Source organism: Ceratotherium simum, chromosome 3, assembly GCF_057802395.1.
Source record: "Ceratotherium simum simum isolate JZ-2026a chromosome 3, ASM5780239v1, whole genome shotgun sequence".
In the NCBI taxonomy this organism is placed as follows: Eukaryota; Metazoa; Chordata; class Mammalia; order Perissodactyla; family Rhinocerotidae; genus Ceratotherium; species Ceratotherium simum.
The window spans coordinates 46,377,254-46,394,946 of NC_141902.1; the positions used below are offsets into that span (position 1 = coordinate 46,377,254).

The window sequence follows — 17,693 nt, forward strand, 5'->3', positions numbered from 1 at the left end:
GGGGAACATGTTGAGGCAGCAAGCTAAGGCTGCATGAGCAGCCATCTGATGCTTCACATTATGAAAAATATATCACCAAGACAGGCAGTGGGAAGATAAATAAACAAAGAATTTTAGGAAAATTTGATTGACTAACTATAATATTTTCCATGTGGGTGGGATGCATAGGAGAAATGACTTGAGTGTTTTTAAGAGGACTTCACTGATACCTGAGCTGAGCAGAAAGAAGGATAAAACCCCCGGCGTCAGAAATCTTTTCCTTAGGTTAAGCTTCAGATTACAGAAGGGTTAAGTCACAGGAGTTTAGGAAAATTAATATAAATATTGTTCCTTATAGCAAACTCCCATGATGTGATTCAATTTCCAGATAAAGAGTTCATTTTGGTTCATTTTCTAATTGTTATTTAAAGATTTTATTTATTTTATTTTTTCCCCCCAAAGCCCCAGTGGATAGTTGTATGTCGTAGCTGCACATCCTTCTAGTTGCTGTATGCGGGACTCGGCCTCAGGATGAACGGAGAAGTGGTGCCTCGATGCGCACCCGGGATCCGAACCCGGGCCACCAGCATCGCAGCACGCGCACTTAACCACCAAGCCACGGGGCCGGCCCTTCTAATTGTTATTTAAAACATTTAACTAAAGACCATCACTGACATCTTCTCATACATTCAAAGATATCTGAGTAACTACTATTTGCAAAATACTATACCAAGGACAGCGCTGGCTGAAAAAAAAATGAAGATAGGCTCTTACTGCCTGTACTTCTATGGCTGCCTGCCTTGCCAACTCGTTAAAAGTCTACTAATACCAGGGTCAAGAACGTGATTCAAATGTGCAATATCTAATCCTTGAAATTTTCAGTGAAAACCACAAAAATCAGAATTACAGATCTGATTTTCACTTGGAGTTACCTACTAAAGTAAGGTCTATAGCCCTAATAAAAATGAACACACCAGACCGAGAAGTTGTTAAAGTAAATCTACAAGAGTGACCTCCAAAGAGCACTTCAATCCTTTCAACTGGATCAGATTACTAGAAATCACATTCCTAGTCAGTGAGAACGAAGATGGAAAAAAAAAAAAGACAAAAAATTCCCTAAGCACGGAAGAAAGACGGCTCAAAGACATCTTTATCATTACCTTATACCTTTAAAATTCTGAAACTTTTTATCTGTAGGAAATGGAAATGGTTTGCTGCCAGACACAAGTGGCATTTATAAAGTGATACTAGTATTAAACAGAACAGAAAAAAACCTTTAAAAAAGAGTTTAGTCATAGTTTATTGCTATATCCATAAACTATAACACATGTGTGTAATATACGTGTAATCTATGTGTCATAAGCCAAGACTATCTGCTGATTTATGGGAATGGCTTTGCAGAGAGAATGCTTTACTTTCATTATGGGATCTCTGATGGAGTGACTTACAGAAACATTTTTTTGAACCAAATAAATTGATATAAGCTAAGACAGCTTTAGACAGAACTTTAAAAAACGCTTTAATAAATTAACAATTTTTGCTATAATCCATAATACTAGTTTTATGCTTTTTTAGGTTACTTTTGCTCAACAAAGTCAATGAGTCAAATGGCTCATCATTAAGACATGAAAAGGTGCTAGTATAACGACGGTTTGGGTAGCTGTAGTTTGGGGAGGTTAACAACATTTGTTACCGAGTTGCAATTTTAGCTCCCCATAGGGCGTGTTTGTCTTATGCTAGTACAGCAAATATCGCAAGTGCAGAATTTTACAGTGATTTCAGATGGAAGGCGCTGAAAAATAGATAAAGAACTAAGGGGCAAAAGGTAGTGATTATAATATCAAATACTACATATGCGAGAGTGACAAGAATAAAGAGATGATATAAAGTAACAAAGCAAGACTCAAAATGGGGAAAGTGAGAGAATTAAGTGATAATGAAACATTCATGAGACAAAAATAGGGACACGGTAGAAAAGTTGGGCAAATAATGAAGGACTACCACATTCACCCAACACCTCTCCCTCATTCTGGGAACAGCACCACCATTTTATTGAGGAGCTAGCGGCAGAGCTTGGAATAGAGGGACTAGAAGCTACCAGTTGCTACGATTCTAACTAACCTCATGGAAAAAGCTAGTCTGAGACAACGAGCAATTGGACAGAAGCAGAAAGGGAGAGCATGTGCCCCTGGGTCTAGTTTCAACTGAGGCCAGCCTGGCCTCTATAAACAGCCCGGAGAGATGGGACCTTTTTGGTATAGAAAGGTTAGGTTGGGTGCTGTCAGTTCCAACCAAGAGAATTCTACTGATGGAAGAGGAGGATGGAATGCTAGCAATACTCTCTCCCACAGTGGATTAGGAAAGGGAAGCACAAAGGGCAAAGTGACTTGCCCAGGGTTACAAGGTTACAGAGCTATACTTCAGATTTCATGTGGCATTCTTCCTTAGTCTCAAACTAGGCTACAGAAATGAAAGTAGCAATGACACATTTTCATTCTTTTTGCTGTCTGTATTGTCTATAGCAAACATTTATTGTTTTATAATAAGAAAAGTTACTTTAAAAGGGTAGGAAGAAAATTTATAGACATTTTCATGTTTACATCAGTTAGGAGATATTTTTTATCTAGCAGAATGGCTTAAAGCCTTAAAAATATCCTCTATTGAAAGGTTAATATCAATGACAGTTTTCTTAAGAGAATCAGAACTCGCTCAATGGTCAATATTCACAAAATCAATAATCTAAGAGCAGGTTTAAGATTCTCATCTTTTAGCATGTGTCTCATGCATTTCAAAAATATCATACCTTTGTGATGAATGGTGTAATGAAAACAAAAAATACGTCATAGAGGAGGAGAAGGCCTAGAAGTATCACACATGACTGCGAAAAAAAAGAAACAAATTTAAAGGTCAAACTTCCTATATCTAAATTAACAGATCATATTACTTTGCAAGTACAAATAAACATGTGAACATACATTTGAACACTATTTTTGAAAAAGGGATTTAATGGTTATTACTATTTGTAGTTTTATTCTACAAGTCACATTAAAACTTTTACCTTCTTCATCCCATTTTTTTCAAAAAACAAATCACTGAATCAAAGAAATGTTCTTCCCTGATATTTAGTCCTGTAAGGGTTTTATGAATTTGTCATATTATATAAATGATTTAAAAATATTTTAGCTGGCAAATCAGTGGTTGCCTGGGGCTGGGAATTAGGACTGACTGCAACAGGGCACGACAGAGCTTTTACAGAGATGAGAAATGTTCTATAATTGATTGGGATGGTGGTTACAAAGTTATACATGTATAAAATGTCAATAAACTGTACTCTTAAAATGGGTGCATTTTATTATATGTAAATTATACCTTAAAAAAGTTGTTTTAAAAAGAAAAAATGATTTTAGCCAGCAAAGTAGCATACTTTACCTTGAAGTTGGGTAACTTGAGTGTTTTAATTAAATTCAGACAGAAAGCAATCCCCAAGATATCCTGTAAAATCCAAGCCCACCTAAAATTAAAAAAAAATTACTGTTTTATCCAGTTAGTTTTATTTTTTTTTTATTTTTTAAAATTTTTTGTTTATTGCAGTAACTTTGGTTTATAGCATTGTATAAATTTCAGGTGTACATCATTGTACTTCTATTTCTGCACAGATTACATCCTGTTCACCACCCAAATACCAATTACAACCCATCACCACACACATGTGCCGAACCATCCCCCTCGCCCTCCTCCCTCCCCCCCTCCCCCCAGCAACCACCAATCCGATCTCCGTCTCTGTGTGTTTGCTTATTGTTATCACTATCTACTACTTAATGAAGGAAATCATACGGTATTTGACCTTCTCCCTCTGACTTATATCACTTTGCATAATACCCTCAATGTCCATCCATGTTGTCACAAATGGCTGGATTTCATCGTTTCTTATGGCTGAGTAGTATTCCATTGTGTATATGTACCACATCTTCTTTATCCATTCGTCCCTTGATGGGCACTTAGGTTGCTTCCAAGTCTTGGCTATTGTGAATAACGCTGCAGTGAACACAGGGGTGCATGTATCTTTATGCATTGGTGTTTTCAAGTTCTTTGGATAAATACCCAGCAGTGGTATAGCTGGGTCATATGGTAGTTCTATCCTTGATTTTTTGAAGACTCTCCATACTGTTTTCCATAGTGGCTGCACCACTCTGTACTCCCACCAGCAGTGTATGAGAGTTCCCTTCTCTCCACATCCTCTCCAACACATGTTGTTTCCTGTCTTGTTAATTATAGCCATTCTGACGGGCGTGAGGTGATATCTCATTGTAGTTTTGATTTGCATTTCCCTGATAGTTAATGATTTTGAACATCTTTTCATGTGTCTGTTGGCCATCTGTATATCTTCTTTGGAGAAATGTCTGTTCAGGTCTTTTGCCCATTTTTTAATTGGGTTGGTAGTTCTTTGTTGTTGAGATGCATGAGTTCTTTGTATATTTTGGAGATTAAGCCCTTATCAGATGTATGGTTTGCAAATATCTTCTCCCAATTGTTAGCTTGTCTTTTTGTTTTGTTGATGGTTTCCTTTGCTGTGCAGAAGCTTTTTAGTTTGATGTAGTCCCATTTGTTTATTTTTTCTATGGTTTCTCTTGCCCGGTCAGACATGGTGCTTGAAAATATGTTGCTAAGACCGATGTCAAAGAGCGTACTGCCTATATTTTCTTCTAGAAGTTTCACAGTTTCAGGTCTTACATTCAAGTCTTTAATCCATTTGGAGTTAATTTTTGTGTACGGTGTAAGGTAAGGGTCTACTTTCATTTTTTTACATGTGGCTATCCAGTTTTCCCAACACCATTTGTTGAAGAGACTTTCTTTTCTCCGTTGTATGTTCTTGGCTCCTTTGTCAAAGATTAGCTGTCCATAGATGTGTGGGTTTATATCCACTTAGTTTTAGATGAAACGTTTCAAAAGAAATAGATCGCTAAAGTAATACCATTCAATTGCAATGATTTGACTATTCAATTATTAAGCAGCAATTATAACACAAAAAAACTTCTCATATTCTCCATATTTAGTAATTTACTGTCCTAGTAGAATAACAAATACTACTATAGTAAGAAAAAATTGAAAGGCTACCTCAGAAGAATGCATATCAGACGTAAGTACGCATTTATCCTTAATCTTTGAATTTATACATGTCTCTTTTCAGAAAGGCAGCTCATAACAAAGGATAGTGGTGGTAATATACATGCACATAGCTAGAACATGAAGGAAATGAGAGCCATGCAGCATACTCTACCAGAACCTGATATGCATAATTATCAATCGATTACCATACCTGACATGGCCTAAAATTGTGTGAACTTTGCTCCCAAATTTTAGGCCATTAAATCCTTTTGGGCTCTAATAATTTTATTAATAAATCATTAAATAAAGTTAAATATATATTTTTTCTGGTTATCCTTCCTGCAAATGGACAGATACCTGTAGACTTTCTTATATTTCCTTTCTTACATGAGAGCTAGCAAACTCTAGATATTCTTCTGCACTTTGCTTTTTTCACTTAAAAATATATTCTGGAAATCACTGTATATCAGTTCATACAGATCTTCATTCTTCATAGCTGCACTGTACTTCATTATGTGGCTATACTATAAGTATATTTTTGAAGACTATTTCAGTTTAGATGTTTAAACCATAATTCATATTTCCTTCTCTATATGACCTCAAGTCCATTAGCATAAGATCTGCTTACTTAAGAATTTATTTAGCTTGTTTCAAGACTATGGTGTTCTGGAATAAAAGCAAAAAAAAAAACCCATAATAATCATAATGAATAATTATCATGGCAAGATATAAAACAACCCATCCTTAGTTTAATCTAAAAGCAAATACACAGTATTCATACCTATCTTCATTTCGAAATACAGCCCAAACAACAGCTACTGCTATGCATAGTCCAGAGAGAAAAAGAAGTCTCACTTCAATGCTTTTGCCACGACACATAATCCTAAAAAACAGATTGATATAGGTTAATCTACCCTGTAGACGAAATACAATGTTCACTTGATATGAGCAATGACAGATGTTAACCACAGTCACAAGAAAGCTATTGAAATACCAATTTAAAAGTCTTTTTTAATTTTTTTAATTTATTTTTTCCCCCCAAAGCCCCAGTAGATAGTTGCATGTCATAGCGGTACATCCTTCTAGTTGCTGTATGTGGGACGCGACCTCAGCATCGCCGGAGAGGCGGTGCGTCGGTGCAGGCTGGGGATCCGAACCTGGGCCACTAGCAGTGGAGCGCACGCACTTAACCACTAAGCCATGGGGCCGGCCCTAAAAGTCTTGATTCAAGTACAACAAATGATACATAATAAAATATTTATCAGTTCAATAGAACTTTCTGTGATAATGGAAATGTTCTATATCTGTGCTGCCCAACACAGTAGCCACTAGCCACATGTGGTTATTTAGCACTTAAAATGTGACTAACGAGACTGAGGAACTGAATTTTTAATTTTATTTCATTTTAATTAATTTAAATTTAAAAAGTGATGTGTATATTGGACTGCACAGGTTTAAAATAACACTCCTACTTCTCCTTGCATTGATTTAAATTACAAATACCAACATTATAGGATTCCTCATAAGAGATACATACGCGCATTGTCCACACGGAATCTTACGAATTAGTGCAGCAAGACAGTTGTACAGACTCATTGCTGATGCTATGCAGAAAATTGCTATCATAACATAAACTAGAAAAAAACAAGACACTAGATTATATGGGAACAGAAGGAATGTGATAAGAAAATATTTATAGAAGCAATATTAATTCTTTAGCTTTCTTATTGGATCATGACAATTATACTGCAGTGACTATACTATAATCTGAATTCGTTGGTAAGCTAAAAATATTTACATCTTGAGTTTTAAGAGTGGGTATTTTATGTGTTGTTTTAGTCCCATTATACATTGGTAGGACTGCTTAAGGGCCTGAAGCTGGCTCTACATTTTCTATTATTTAATCACTCAAATTGACATGCTCGAGATGTCTATGAGGTGAGTTGTAGACATTCGTGATTATTTAATTTAAATGTAAGAAATGGAAGAATTAATAAACCATTATAAATGCTTTTTAAAAGGCAGCTTAGGAATGAGAACTGACACCTACCTTAGACATTCACCATGCTATCTGTATTTTCCCGTGGTGAAATTTCTCTCTAATAACTTGACCTCTGGTAAAACCAAATCCATTTAAACAAATCTCTGCTATGATACGATACTAAGGTAGTTAAAATTCACAAATGTTTTTCTATATTAGCTGTATTTATTTGAGAATTATTTAAAATTAAAAACATTTGATCTTTTTGTTGTTAAAAGGGGAAGAAATTATTGTGCTCTAAAATAAAATAAAAGTATTCATTTTCTGAACTTTCTCAAAGTTTCACAATGGAAATACAAATTTTACCTGAATTTTTGAAATTCCACTAAATTTCAGAAAACTATAACTCTTCTGTAGGGGAGAAAGAAAGAGCAATCTAGAGATAGTAAATCAGAGATAGCCACTTTCTATTGGTGATCTTGGAAAAATTACTTTTTTCGTCCCTTGTTATTTTTACTATTGGTTACATATGATAATGTGAGTAGTAAGACAGACAAAGACTGCCAAGTTGAGTTTGGTAAGTCATCCACCAAAGGTTTCCAACCTAAGTTTTAAAACACTGGTGGAAATCATGTTTGAGGCCCTAATAGAGTTTTCAGTGTCTCAATCAGTGTCATACTGTATCTAAGAAAATGATTATGCATGGGAAAGAACTGGGTTAATATAATTATCTTTAGTTACTTTCTTGAGCATGACAACATAAAATGGTAAAGGGAACCTTAGCAATTTAGTACATTTAATATATTCAGAAATGGTAGCAATTTTAGCTATAAGGAACCATTCGGAGGTACATTAAATCTTGCAATATCACACAGACATTATCAGAGTCATAATTAAATCCCATGTCCTGGGATAACCATGAGGTTTAATGATCTTCCATCTACATCAAAAATTACATTTATAAACAGGGTCAACTTTTCAAACAGTGAGGAGTTTAAGGAAATTTCTCACCAAAAATTAAAACATGCTTTAGGGTAGGGTAGAGGAATCTCTTTTTTCTATCAAAGACCACTCATATATTGACTGAGGGTTGGATGCAAACAATTGAAGGCTAAATATTAAATTAGAAAAATTAGATGCAAAATGACAACATAATACCAATATCATCCCAGTATCCACTCTCCCAGGAACAGATAGAAATATGAGTGATATTCAAAGAATGATTTTTTTCTAATTGGAAATACTTGTCATAGGTCTAGTTTTTTTTTTTTTTGTGAGGAAGATCAGCCCCGAGCTAACATCCGTGCTAATCCTTCTCTTTTTGTTGAGGAAGACCGGCTCTGAGCTAACATCTATTGCCAATCCTCCTCCTTTTTTTTTTTCCCCCAAAGTCGCAGTAGATAGTTGTATGTCATAGTTGCACATCCTTCTAGTTGCTGTATGTGGGACGTGGCCTCAGCATGGCCGGAGAAGCGGTGTGTCAGTGCGCGCCCGGGATCCGAACCCGGGCCGCCAGTAGCCGAGCGCGAGCACTTAACCGCTAAGCCACGAGGCCGGCCCATAGGTCTAGTTTTTAAGTTGCTGCCACAGGACAGGAGAAATTGAACAACAAGCAAAAACTAACTTTAAAGCCTCAGTTTTCTAGTCCAGAAAATTACACTAATGTTCTCCAAAGTAGCATTGTAGCCTGTGGCGATTTTTACAAAGGGTTTTTGCTAGTTCTCATCAGGTACACTCCCCCTTTTCCCTGGTCTCCCTCCATATTTCTGCTGTACATTGGCCAGAGATGGCAAATTTCCATCTTATCAGACCACTAAGAAGATTGTCCAGGATGGGCAAGCCATTACAGTTCCTACCCCTACCTTCTTAAAGGAAAAAGTATCAGTTACTCTCTAGACCACAGGCAAGTCCTAACAGTTTATACAAGTAAAACAAAATTTGAACAATACAACATCTTGATTTGCAAACTGACAAAAGGACAAACCACGCTTTAGGGGCAAGCAGAGGCCAGAAACCAGTAATTTGAATAGTCTTCTATTTCATATAACTAAATATAGCCACCAAGAAGTCCTTAGTCTGCTGCTTAGAGACTGGGCTATCATGCTTTATCTGCAGAAAGGGAAACTTAGGGAGCATAGCAATTCTTTCAAGTCATCCATGAAGAAATGTTCTTATCTCAAGACAGAGTATATTTTTAATCTGAATATTTTTTAGCCCCGAGTAATGGGGACCCAACACTTCTGACTGTTTAAAAAGTTAATATCATTGTTTAATTAGTCACTTAAGTTTTCCAGGTGGAATGCCTTAAAGGAAATGATAAATCTGGCAAAGTAAAAGAAAAGACTGCATGCTAAAAGTAGCAAATATAAAATATTGACTTCTTACCCAACCATTTGTAGAAGAAATAAAGTAAGACCATCATAACACAGCAGATGACCACAAATACAACAACTGTCAGAGGACTGAAAGTTAAATACTCTTCCTTCTTTCTCCTCATTTCTCCATCTTCAGTGCTCGTCACTGCCTTCATGTTTTCGCTGCATAAACATACACAGGAATGTCAGGAAATCTCTGCCAAGTACAGTTATTCTAAAAATCTATCTCTAATACCAACTTAAATTTGTTTCTGATTAAAAGTAATATACTTAAAAAAAAACTGCACACCAAAAAGAAATATGTAATCTAGAAAGAAAATCCCTATAATTTTACCCCTCAGAGATGATCTGTTATTAACCACTAACTTTTATTTTATTTATTTATTTTTTTAAATAATTTCATTTATTTATTTTTTTCCCCCCAAAGCCCCAGTAGATAGTTGTACGTCATAGCTGCACATCCTTCTAGTTGCTGTATGTGGGACGCGGCCTCAGCACATCCTTCTAGTTGCTGTATGTGGGACGCGGCCTCAGCATGGCCGGAGAAGCGGTGCATCGGTGCGTGCCCGGGATCCGAACCCGGGCCGCCAGCAGCGGAGCGCATGCACTTAACCGCTAAGCCACGGGGCCGGCCCTACCACTAACTTTTAAAACAGTATTTTTTTCTGTAGGCAAAATTGTTGAAACAGATGACATTTATTACATAAACATTAATGTTTCGGGATGTTTATGTTGTCTAATTTGGACACTATTGACATAATAAATTTCAATTAATAACCAATTCTTTTTACACACTTAATATTACACCAACTTACAGACAGTGAAGTATGCCTTAAACTAGCTCTTCTTAAATGTAGACACCAATTTCTTTTATCAATCAGTTCAGTATTTACTGCATGTCTGTTCTGTGCTCATCAATGTACCACGAAGGATTCGAAAGAGAAGTTTAAGACATAGCTTTGTCCTACTTTGATTTAAGATAGCAAAATATTGTTTCTAATTCTCCCAAAAACCTTTGCTAGGTCGCACAGCTAATAAAAGGCAGAGAGAGAAGTTGAAGAGGAAAGAGTCACAGTGTCCTTTGTTGAGCAGTCTCTGTTCTGTCACCCTACTGTCTCCTCCCGGTTACATGGAACCCACCACACACTGTTCCAGCTACAGTCCCTTCAACTCCAGTCTATTCAACTCTGTTCCCTTGGGTACAGCCTGACCCTTCTCATCAGGTCTGGGCTGAATATAAACTTTAGGTTAAAAAAAGGTTTACTTCTACCAAATTGTACATTTGCCAAACTGCTTATGTACCAACATGCCGCTTTCTTATTAGAAAATTGTTAATTGGGATGGTCACGACATTAAGCATCTGTGACTCTAGGGAGGCTGCCTGGGACAAGAGCAGGGAGAGTGTCTGGGGAGAGACACCGGCACCTCCCTGAAACTACAGACCTGGATGACAAGGTGTTAACAGAAGTTTCAATGAAAGTGGTACCTGAGGGGGAAAAGGGGCCAAACTTTGGTATCTATCATTGCAGACAGACACATTTAAAGATATTTTTGTCATAGTACACATAAGCCATAATAATGAAAGATTTATATATTCATATTCAGTGTACTAAATAGCACCAGACAATTTCTTTTTTTTTTTTTGTGAGGAAGATCAGCCTTGAGCTAACATCCATGCTAATCCTCCTCTTTTTGCTGAGGAAGGCCAGCTCTGAGCTCACAGCCATTGCCAATCCTCCTCCTTTTTTTCCCCCAAAGCCCCAGTAGATAGTTGTATGTCACAGCTGCACATCCTCCTAGCTGCTGTATGTGGGACGCGGCCTCAGCATGGCCGGAGAAGCGGTGCGTCGGTGCGCGCCCAGGATCCGAACCCGGGCCGCCAGTAGGGGAGCACGCGCACTTAACCGATAAGCCCCGGGGCCGGCCCACCAGACAATTTCTTAAAGGGAACACATATACTAGATTTATATCACCTAAAATATTACAATTCATCTTTATAAAAAATTGTACTCTCAAATCAGCTCAAGAGCTACATGCAATGGGAAGCTAAGCTTTCTTCCATGCCGTCCTGAGTTCATGAAGCTTGAGGACCAGTGATCTCACTATAATAAGACTTTAACTCTCTACTGACAAGTCTTTATATGGAACCAGGCACCTTTCCCTTTTGCATAAGGTACATCTTTCATTTGGTAGGGTAATTCTTGGTTATGAGGTCCTGTTCTGGCAAATTTTCCCTCCTTAAACCTTATTCTCTTTCAATCTAACTCTATTTACTTGCTAAATGATAGTCCTTATGTTCATTTTTTTAAATTAAAATATAATTGACATGTAATGTAGCATGTAATATAATGTTTTATATTAGTTTCAGGTGTACAACATAATGATTTGATGTTTGTATCCATTGCAAAAAATGATCACCACAGTAAGTCTAGTTAGCATCTATCACCACATAGTTAACACATTTTTTTTGTTGTGAAAACTTTTAAGATCTATTCTCAGCAACTTTCAAATATACAATACAGTATTATTAACTATAGTCACCATGCTGTACATTGCATCCCCAGGACTTATTTTATAACTCCAAGTTTCTACCTTTTGAGCACCTTCACCCATTTTGCCCACCCCTCACCTCCCCGCCTCTGGCAACCACCAACCTGTTCTCTGTATCTATGAGTTTTTTTTTTTGAGTCCACATATCAGTGAGATCGTACGGTATTTGTCTTTGTCTGATTTATTTCACTTAGCATAACGCCTTCAAAGTCCATCCATGTTGTTGCAAATGGTCCTTATGTTCTTAATCTACTTTTTATGGAATTTTTTCTTATCACTGATTCATATTCTCTTTCTCTATACTGCCACCTCAACCCCCCCACACATACACTTAGTTCTTTCTATCTTTATCTTACTCTTAGAATCAGCCACCTCAATTTCAAAATCCATAAACTTGCAGGTAAAGGACATCTCCTCTCCCAACCTGGCTACTGAAGGCAACAAATTCTTTGTTTTTGTTCATCATCATGTTTTTTGAATAAAAAAGCCTATATGTACTCCTCTCCCACCTTCAACTTGCTTGAGGGGGAGCTTGCCCTGACACATATATGAAGCTTGCCTTGCTAACTCAAAGTGTGGTCCATGGGCCAGCAAAATCACCTGGGAGCTTGTTAAAAATGCGGAATCTCAGCCCCTATCTCAAGCCTACTAAATCTGAATTTTCATTTTAAAGATCTCAAGACAGTTTGTATGCACATTGCAGTTTGAGAAGCACTACTCTAGAGAAGAAACAATCTACATAGTAATGGAGTGAGAATCTACATTAAATGGGAAAACATTTTCAATGAATAAGCAGCTTTTGGGAAATTATTTACAAAGTTTCACCAAATAATCTAGAAAATGATCTTGGAGATCTTCTTATATACTATGCTTTATAAAGATAATGAAGCAAAAACCATGTCTACTCACATGAGAATATGTGACTGATATATGTTGAAACATGTTTTCCATTCCATAAAATACTTAAAACTCAATACTCCAGGAACCTGCACTTATTAAACCCTAAGGTTTCTCTCATGATATAAGTCAATTAAATTTTAGTATTTTAAGAAATTACAAATAAGCTTAGCTTCATTTAGGTGCATATAAGCCCTTTTTAATGGAACCTACTGATCAATTCACAAGGTGAATATATTGTCCTTTATGCATGAAATAATATGCTCTAAGCACATTTTTAATTCAGAGTTATAATTATGAAATGATCCTTTTATACTATATTGCCTGCTTTAATTTAGAGCCAAAGGTACATAACTCTAAGAAGACTGGGTTTAGGTTGTTATTAAATAGGGAAATCCAAATTTCGTGTACATTTGGAATTTCTATATTTAAATTAAAATATGGACTTGCTTAATATCCTTAGAATTCCTAAAGCATTAAACAGAATGATGAGGTCACATTGTAATGACTCAACTTGGGGGAGCTGAGAAACTTCCCACCTTCTCTTGCTCATTTTCTTCCCATCTAAATATTTAGGCACATTAGGATACTAAGTATCTTCACTTTTGCTGGGAGAGACAAACATTTTAATTTAAAAGAGTCTATGATGGAATTTCAATATTTCCCTGCCAGCAGAAGAGTTAGAGGAACCTATGACTCCCCTTCTTAGTGAAAAGTTAAATGTCCTAGAGGAGGACAAACCTGCAATCTGATCTTATCGGCACTATATTCTGAGGTCAGGTAGAATTTTAAAAGTTGTTATATGACTAAAGTGATTATCAAAACATAATTTTTTAACCATTTATCACAAAACACTGAAGTTTAATTAGACTTACAATTCAATTACTCCACTCCAGTATCCTCCTAATGCCACAGTGAACACAGCAATTACAAAAATAACCACCATAGTATAGTCAAAGTTAGGCCATGATGGAGAGTACATTTTCACGGTAATGTTATCTCCAAGAGTCTGAAAGGCAAGATAACATTAAAACACCAGAATTAGTTTTCTTTTTTTTATTATTTTTTTTTTTGTGAGGAAGATCAGCCCTGAGCTAACATCCATGCTAATCCTCCTCTTTTTGCTGAGGAAGACCGGCCCTGAGCTAACATCTACTGCCAATCCCCCTCCTTTTTTTCCCCAAAGCCCCAGTAGATAGTTGTATGTCATAGTTGCACATCCTTCTAGTTGCTGTATGTGGGACGCGGCCTCAGCATGGCTGGAGAAGCGGTGCGTCGGTGCGCACCCGGGATCCGAACCCCAGCTGCCAGTAGCAGAGCGCGCACACTTAACCGCTAAGCCGGGGGGCCGGCCCTAGTTTTCTTTCTACTACAGCGTACGGCAGCAATATTCCAGTTTCACTCTGGAACAGACACTATACATTGGACAGTCAACAATACGAGAACTATTTTTGACAACATGATGTATTCTCTTGTCAAAATTATGAGGCTATGCTTTGGTTTATTAAATCTTGAAAGTTCCGTGTTCCACACAAGCACATTTTGTTCAGAGATTTAAAGTTAAGAGAAGGGGCCGGCCCCGTGGCTTAGTGGTTAGGTGCGTGCGCTCCGCTGCTGGCGACCCGGGTTCGGATCCCGGGCGCACACCAAGGCACTGCTTCTCCGGCCATGCTGAGACTGCATCCCACATACAGCAACTAGAAGGATGTGCAACTATGACATACGACTATCTACTGGGGCTTTGGGGGAAAAAATAAATAAATTAAAAAAATTATTAAAAAAAAAGTTAAGAGAAATGATATGACATAGATTTTAAAGAAGCCAAAACAAATAAATATTTTTTCTAAAGTTAGGGCTCTGAAACACCTCGTGCTACATGGGAGGTGAATACTTCCTCAATATAGACTTGATAGGCCTTTATAGCTTCTATTTAGCAAATGCAGCATAGATAATAATTTAAATTAAATATCAGTGGCTAAAAGTAAAGAGCTGTACTATTTATAAACTGTGTCTAATATGTAATTACTAATTTACCTGCTTCATATCTTTAAAGTCTTTGTAGTTTATAAATGCAATCAGTATTTTCACATCAGGAAATTCAGATTTGTTCCCTGAGGGATAAAACTAAAAGAAAAAAAACATATTATGAAAACTTATGAATTACTAGTATATTTACAGATTAAAATACAAATTATTCCATTAAATACAAATATCACATCTTTTTTTAAAGTTAAAAAACAAAGTTTCATGTGTTCTTTCTTAATATTATAGTAAGAGTTCTCAAACTGGAATCTTTCTAGCATAAACTTAAACTGACACATATATATATAAATATGATATACAGGTATATCATATAATGTATGTGTAACACACACACACATACATACATATATATTTGTTCCTAACAAAGTCTTGTCTACTTTAGGAATAGAAAAGAAACTACAAAATTTCCCAATTAAATGCCTATCATAACCAGATTTATTTATTTAAAAAGTTTATTTAAAAAGAATCCTACCATAAGATTATTCAAAATGCAGCCCTTAAACCATACACAAAGAAGATAGTTCAATTCCTGTGAAATTTGATATCATGAGCTCAAAAGAAATTATTATAGTTTTACAACTTACTAGGACACTGTTATTGGCAACCAACAATGCTTCAGCACCTCCCGTCTGTGCAATTCTGGCTTTTTCAAGAAAATGACAGGTTCCCCACTGTACCACAACTGCTTTGTTCTTTATTCCATCAGGAGGAATATCAGAAAGATTGCACAGTGGTGTGGTAGTCAGATTCATCAAACTAATGGAAGTCTGAAAAGAAGAAATGTCTTTAACATGATAAATATCATATTTCACACTAAATGCATTCAATGACAAGGTTTAATTGGGTTTAATCAATTCTGGTTTAATATAAGGGTTTTTTAAATTAGAAATTTTTTATGACAATTAGGCTTTGAGGTAAATATTTTAAAATTCCATAACTTGTTTTTCCCACAGAAAGAAAAATCCTTAAGCAAAAGCAATAAAATAATTTTTAATCCCATCATATATTACAACTAGTTCACATACTAAAACACAATAATCACTCCTTCTCGCCTTCCAATATTTTTATGTTTACAAATAATAGTAACTGTGATTTACTTACTGCATTTTCTAGGGTACTTGGAAGAGCTGTCCAATGAGGGTTATAGAGCATGCAGTAGTCCTTAGAGGGTAAAGGTGTGCCATTTCCAGAGGCATGCAGGATTGCTTCCTGAGCAGCTGTCTAGGACACAAACAATAATTTTCACACTGGAAATAATTTGGCTTCCCACCAACTAAGAATTTTAATAAAGCTCTCTATATACAGGTTTGACCACATTTCCTTTAGAGGGAAGGTCTTCCAATGAATTTATTTCTTCTTGTTTGAAGAAATACTGAAACTATACACATTTGCCCAGAACACATTCTTTAAGGAAGATAGGACACTTTCTTACGGAGATACAATTATGGCTCTTGTTATAAGGGCCACATTCCAGGCAGGATTCTTGCTATGATGTGATAACTTCAATACTGCCTTCACAGCCTGAAACTTTCCTTCCCAATCTCTTATGAGTTATTACTTCATTGCTTAGTTCTATAAAAGAAAATGCACTTGAAATCTCTCCAGCTACCTTACCTTCCATATTCCATGAGTAACCAGGGTAAAAAAAGGTACATTATTATTTCTAAGTGCTATTTTTGGAAGAGAACTAGAGAAACCGGAACTTTCGAGTTTTCAAGATTCTGCAACTTCCTATTCAAGAAGACCAATCCAGAGTTTAAAGTGAGGAAAAAGAGTTAGAAAAACATTCTTTCCTTTTGCCTCATTTCCCACTACCTGGAAAGAAGAGAGAGACAAGAGGTAAGAAGTGATTGAGGGGCCCGCCCCGTGGCTTAGTGGTTAAGTGTGCGCGCTCTGCTACTGGTGGCCCGGGTTCAGATCCTGGGTGCGCACCAACACACCGCTTCTCCAGCCATGCTGAGGCCGCGTCCCACATACAGCAACTAGAAGGATGTGCAACTATAACATAAACTATCTACTGGGGCTTTGGGGGAAAAAAAAAAAAGGAGGAGGATTGGCAATAAATGTTAGCTCAGAGTCAGTCTTCCTCAGCAAAAAGAGGAGGATTAGCACGGATGTTAGCTCAGGGCTGATCTTCCTCACACACACACACACAAAAAAGAAGTGATTGAAAAGAATGACTATTGCACATGGGGGTAGGAGGTGGGAGTAGAGAGTATGAAATGAAGAAGATAATTACAATACTACTCCACATCACAATTCCCTTCAGATTTGGATCAATCCAAATCCTTCCTCTCTCCTCCTTTAATCAAATCTTTCTCTAAAACATAAGGGAGGCCGGCCCTGTGGCTTGGTGGTTAAGTGCGCGCGCTGCGATGCTGGTGGCGCCGGGTTCAGATCCCGGGTGCGCATCGAGGCACCACTTCTCCGTTCATCCTGAGGCCGAGTCCCACATACAGCAACTACAAGGATGTGCAGCTACGACACACAACTATCCACTGGGGCTTTGGGGGGAAAAATAAAATAAATAAAATCTTTAAAAAAAAAAAATAAAATAAAAATAAAACATAAAGGAGAAAAAAGATTGCTTAGCAAATAAAGATAATGTACTAAGCCTCTACCACGAAACCACGCATTAGGTCAAGCCACATGAAATTGCTAATAGGTGACCATTTCTGATCTATAAAATTGGGAATTTCATACAAGTCAATCTAAATTTCTAAAAAGTACAGAAATGCTCTAATCCATGCCCTCCTACCTAA

The 17,693-nt window shown here is 36.8% G+C and overlaps 1 protein-coding gene across 2 annotated transcripts in view; it reads right to left on the bottom strand.

The window, feature by feature from the left end:
* Nucleotides 1-17,693, bottom strand: part of SPPL2A (signal peptide peptidase like 2A) — a 49,248-nt gene that overhangs the window by 17,813 nt on the left and 13,742 nt on the right. For both annotated transcript variants that reach the window (XM_087427176.1, XM_087427168.1), the window contains exons 2-10: nt 16,033-16,152; nt 15,516-15,698; nt 14,923-15,012; nt 13,764-13,897; nt 9,452-9,603; nt 6,623-6,719; nt 5,867-5,968; nt 3,409-3,490; nt 2,783-2,857 (exon numbers count right to left, since the gene is read on the bottom strand). In XM_087427176.1, coding sequence (XP_087283302.1) covers nt 2,783-2,857; nt 3,409-3,490; nt 5,867-5,968; nt 6,623-6,719; nt 9,452-9,603; nt 13,764-13,897; nt 14,923-15,012; nt 15,516-15,698; nt 16,033-16,152 — 1,035 coding nt within the window. The remainder of the gene's footprint in view (nt 1-2,782; nt 2,858-3,408; nt 3,491-5,866; nt 5,969-6,622; nt 6,720-9,451; nt 9,604-13,763; nt 13,898-14,922; nt 15,013-15,515; nt 15,699-16,032; nt 16,153-17,693) is intronic.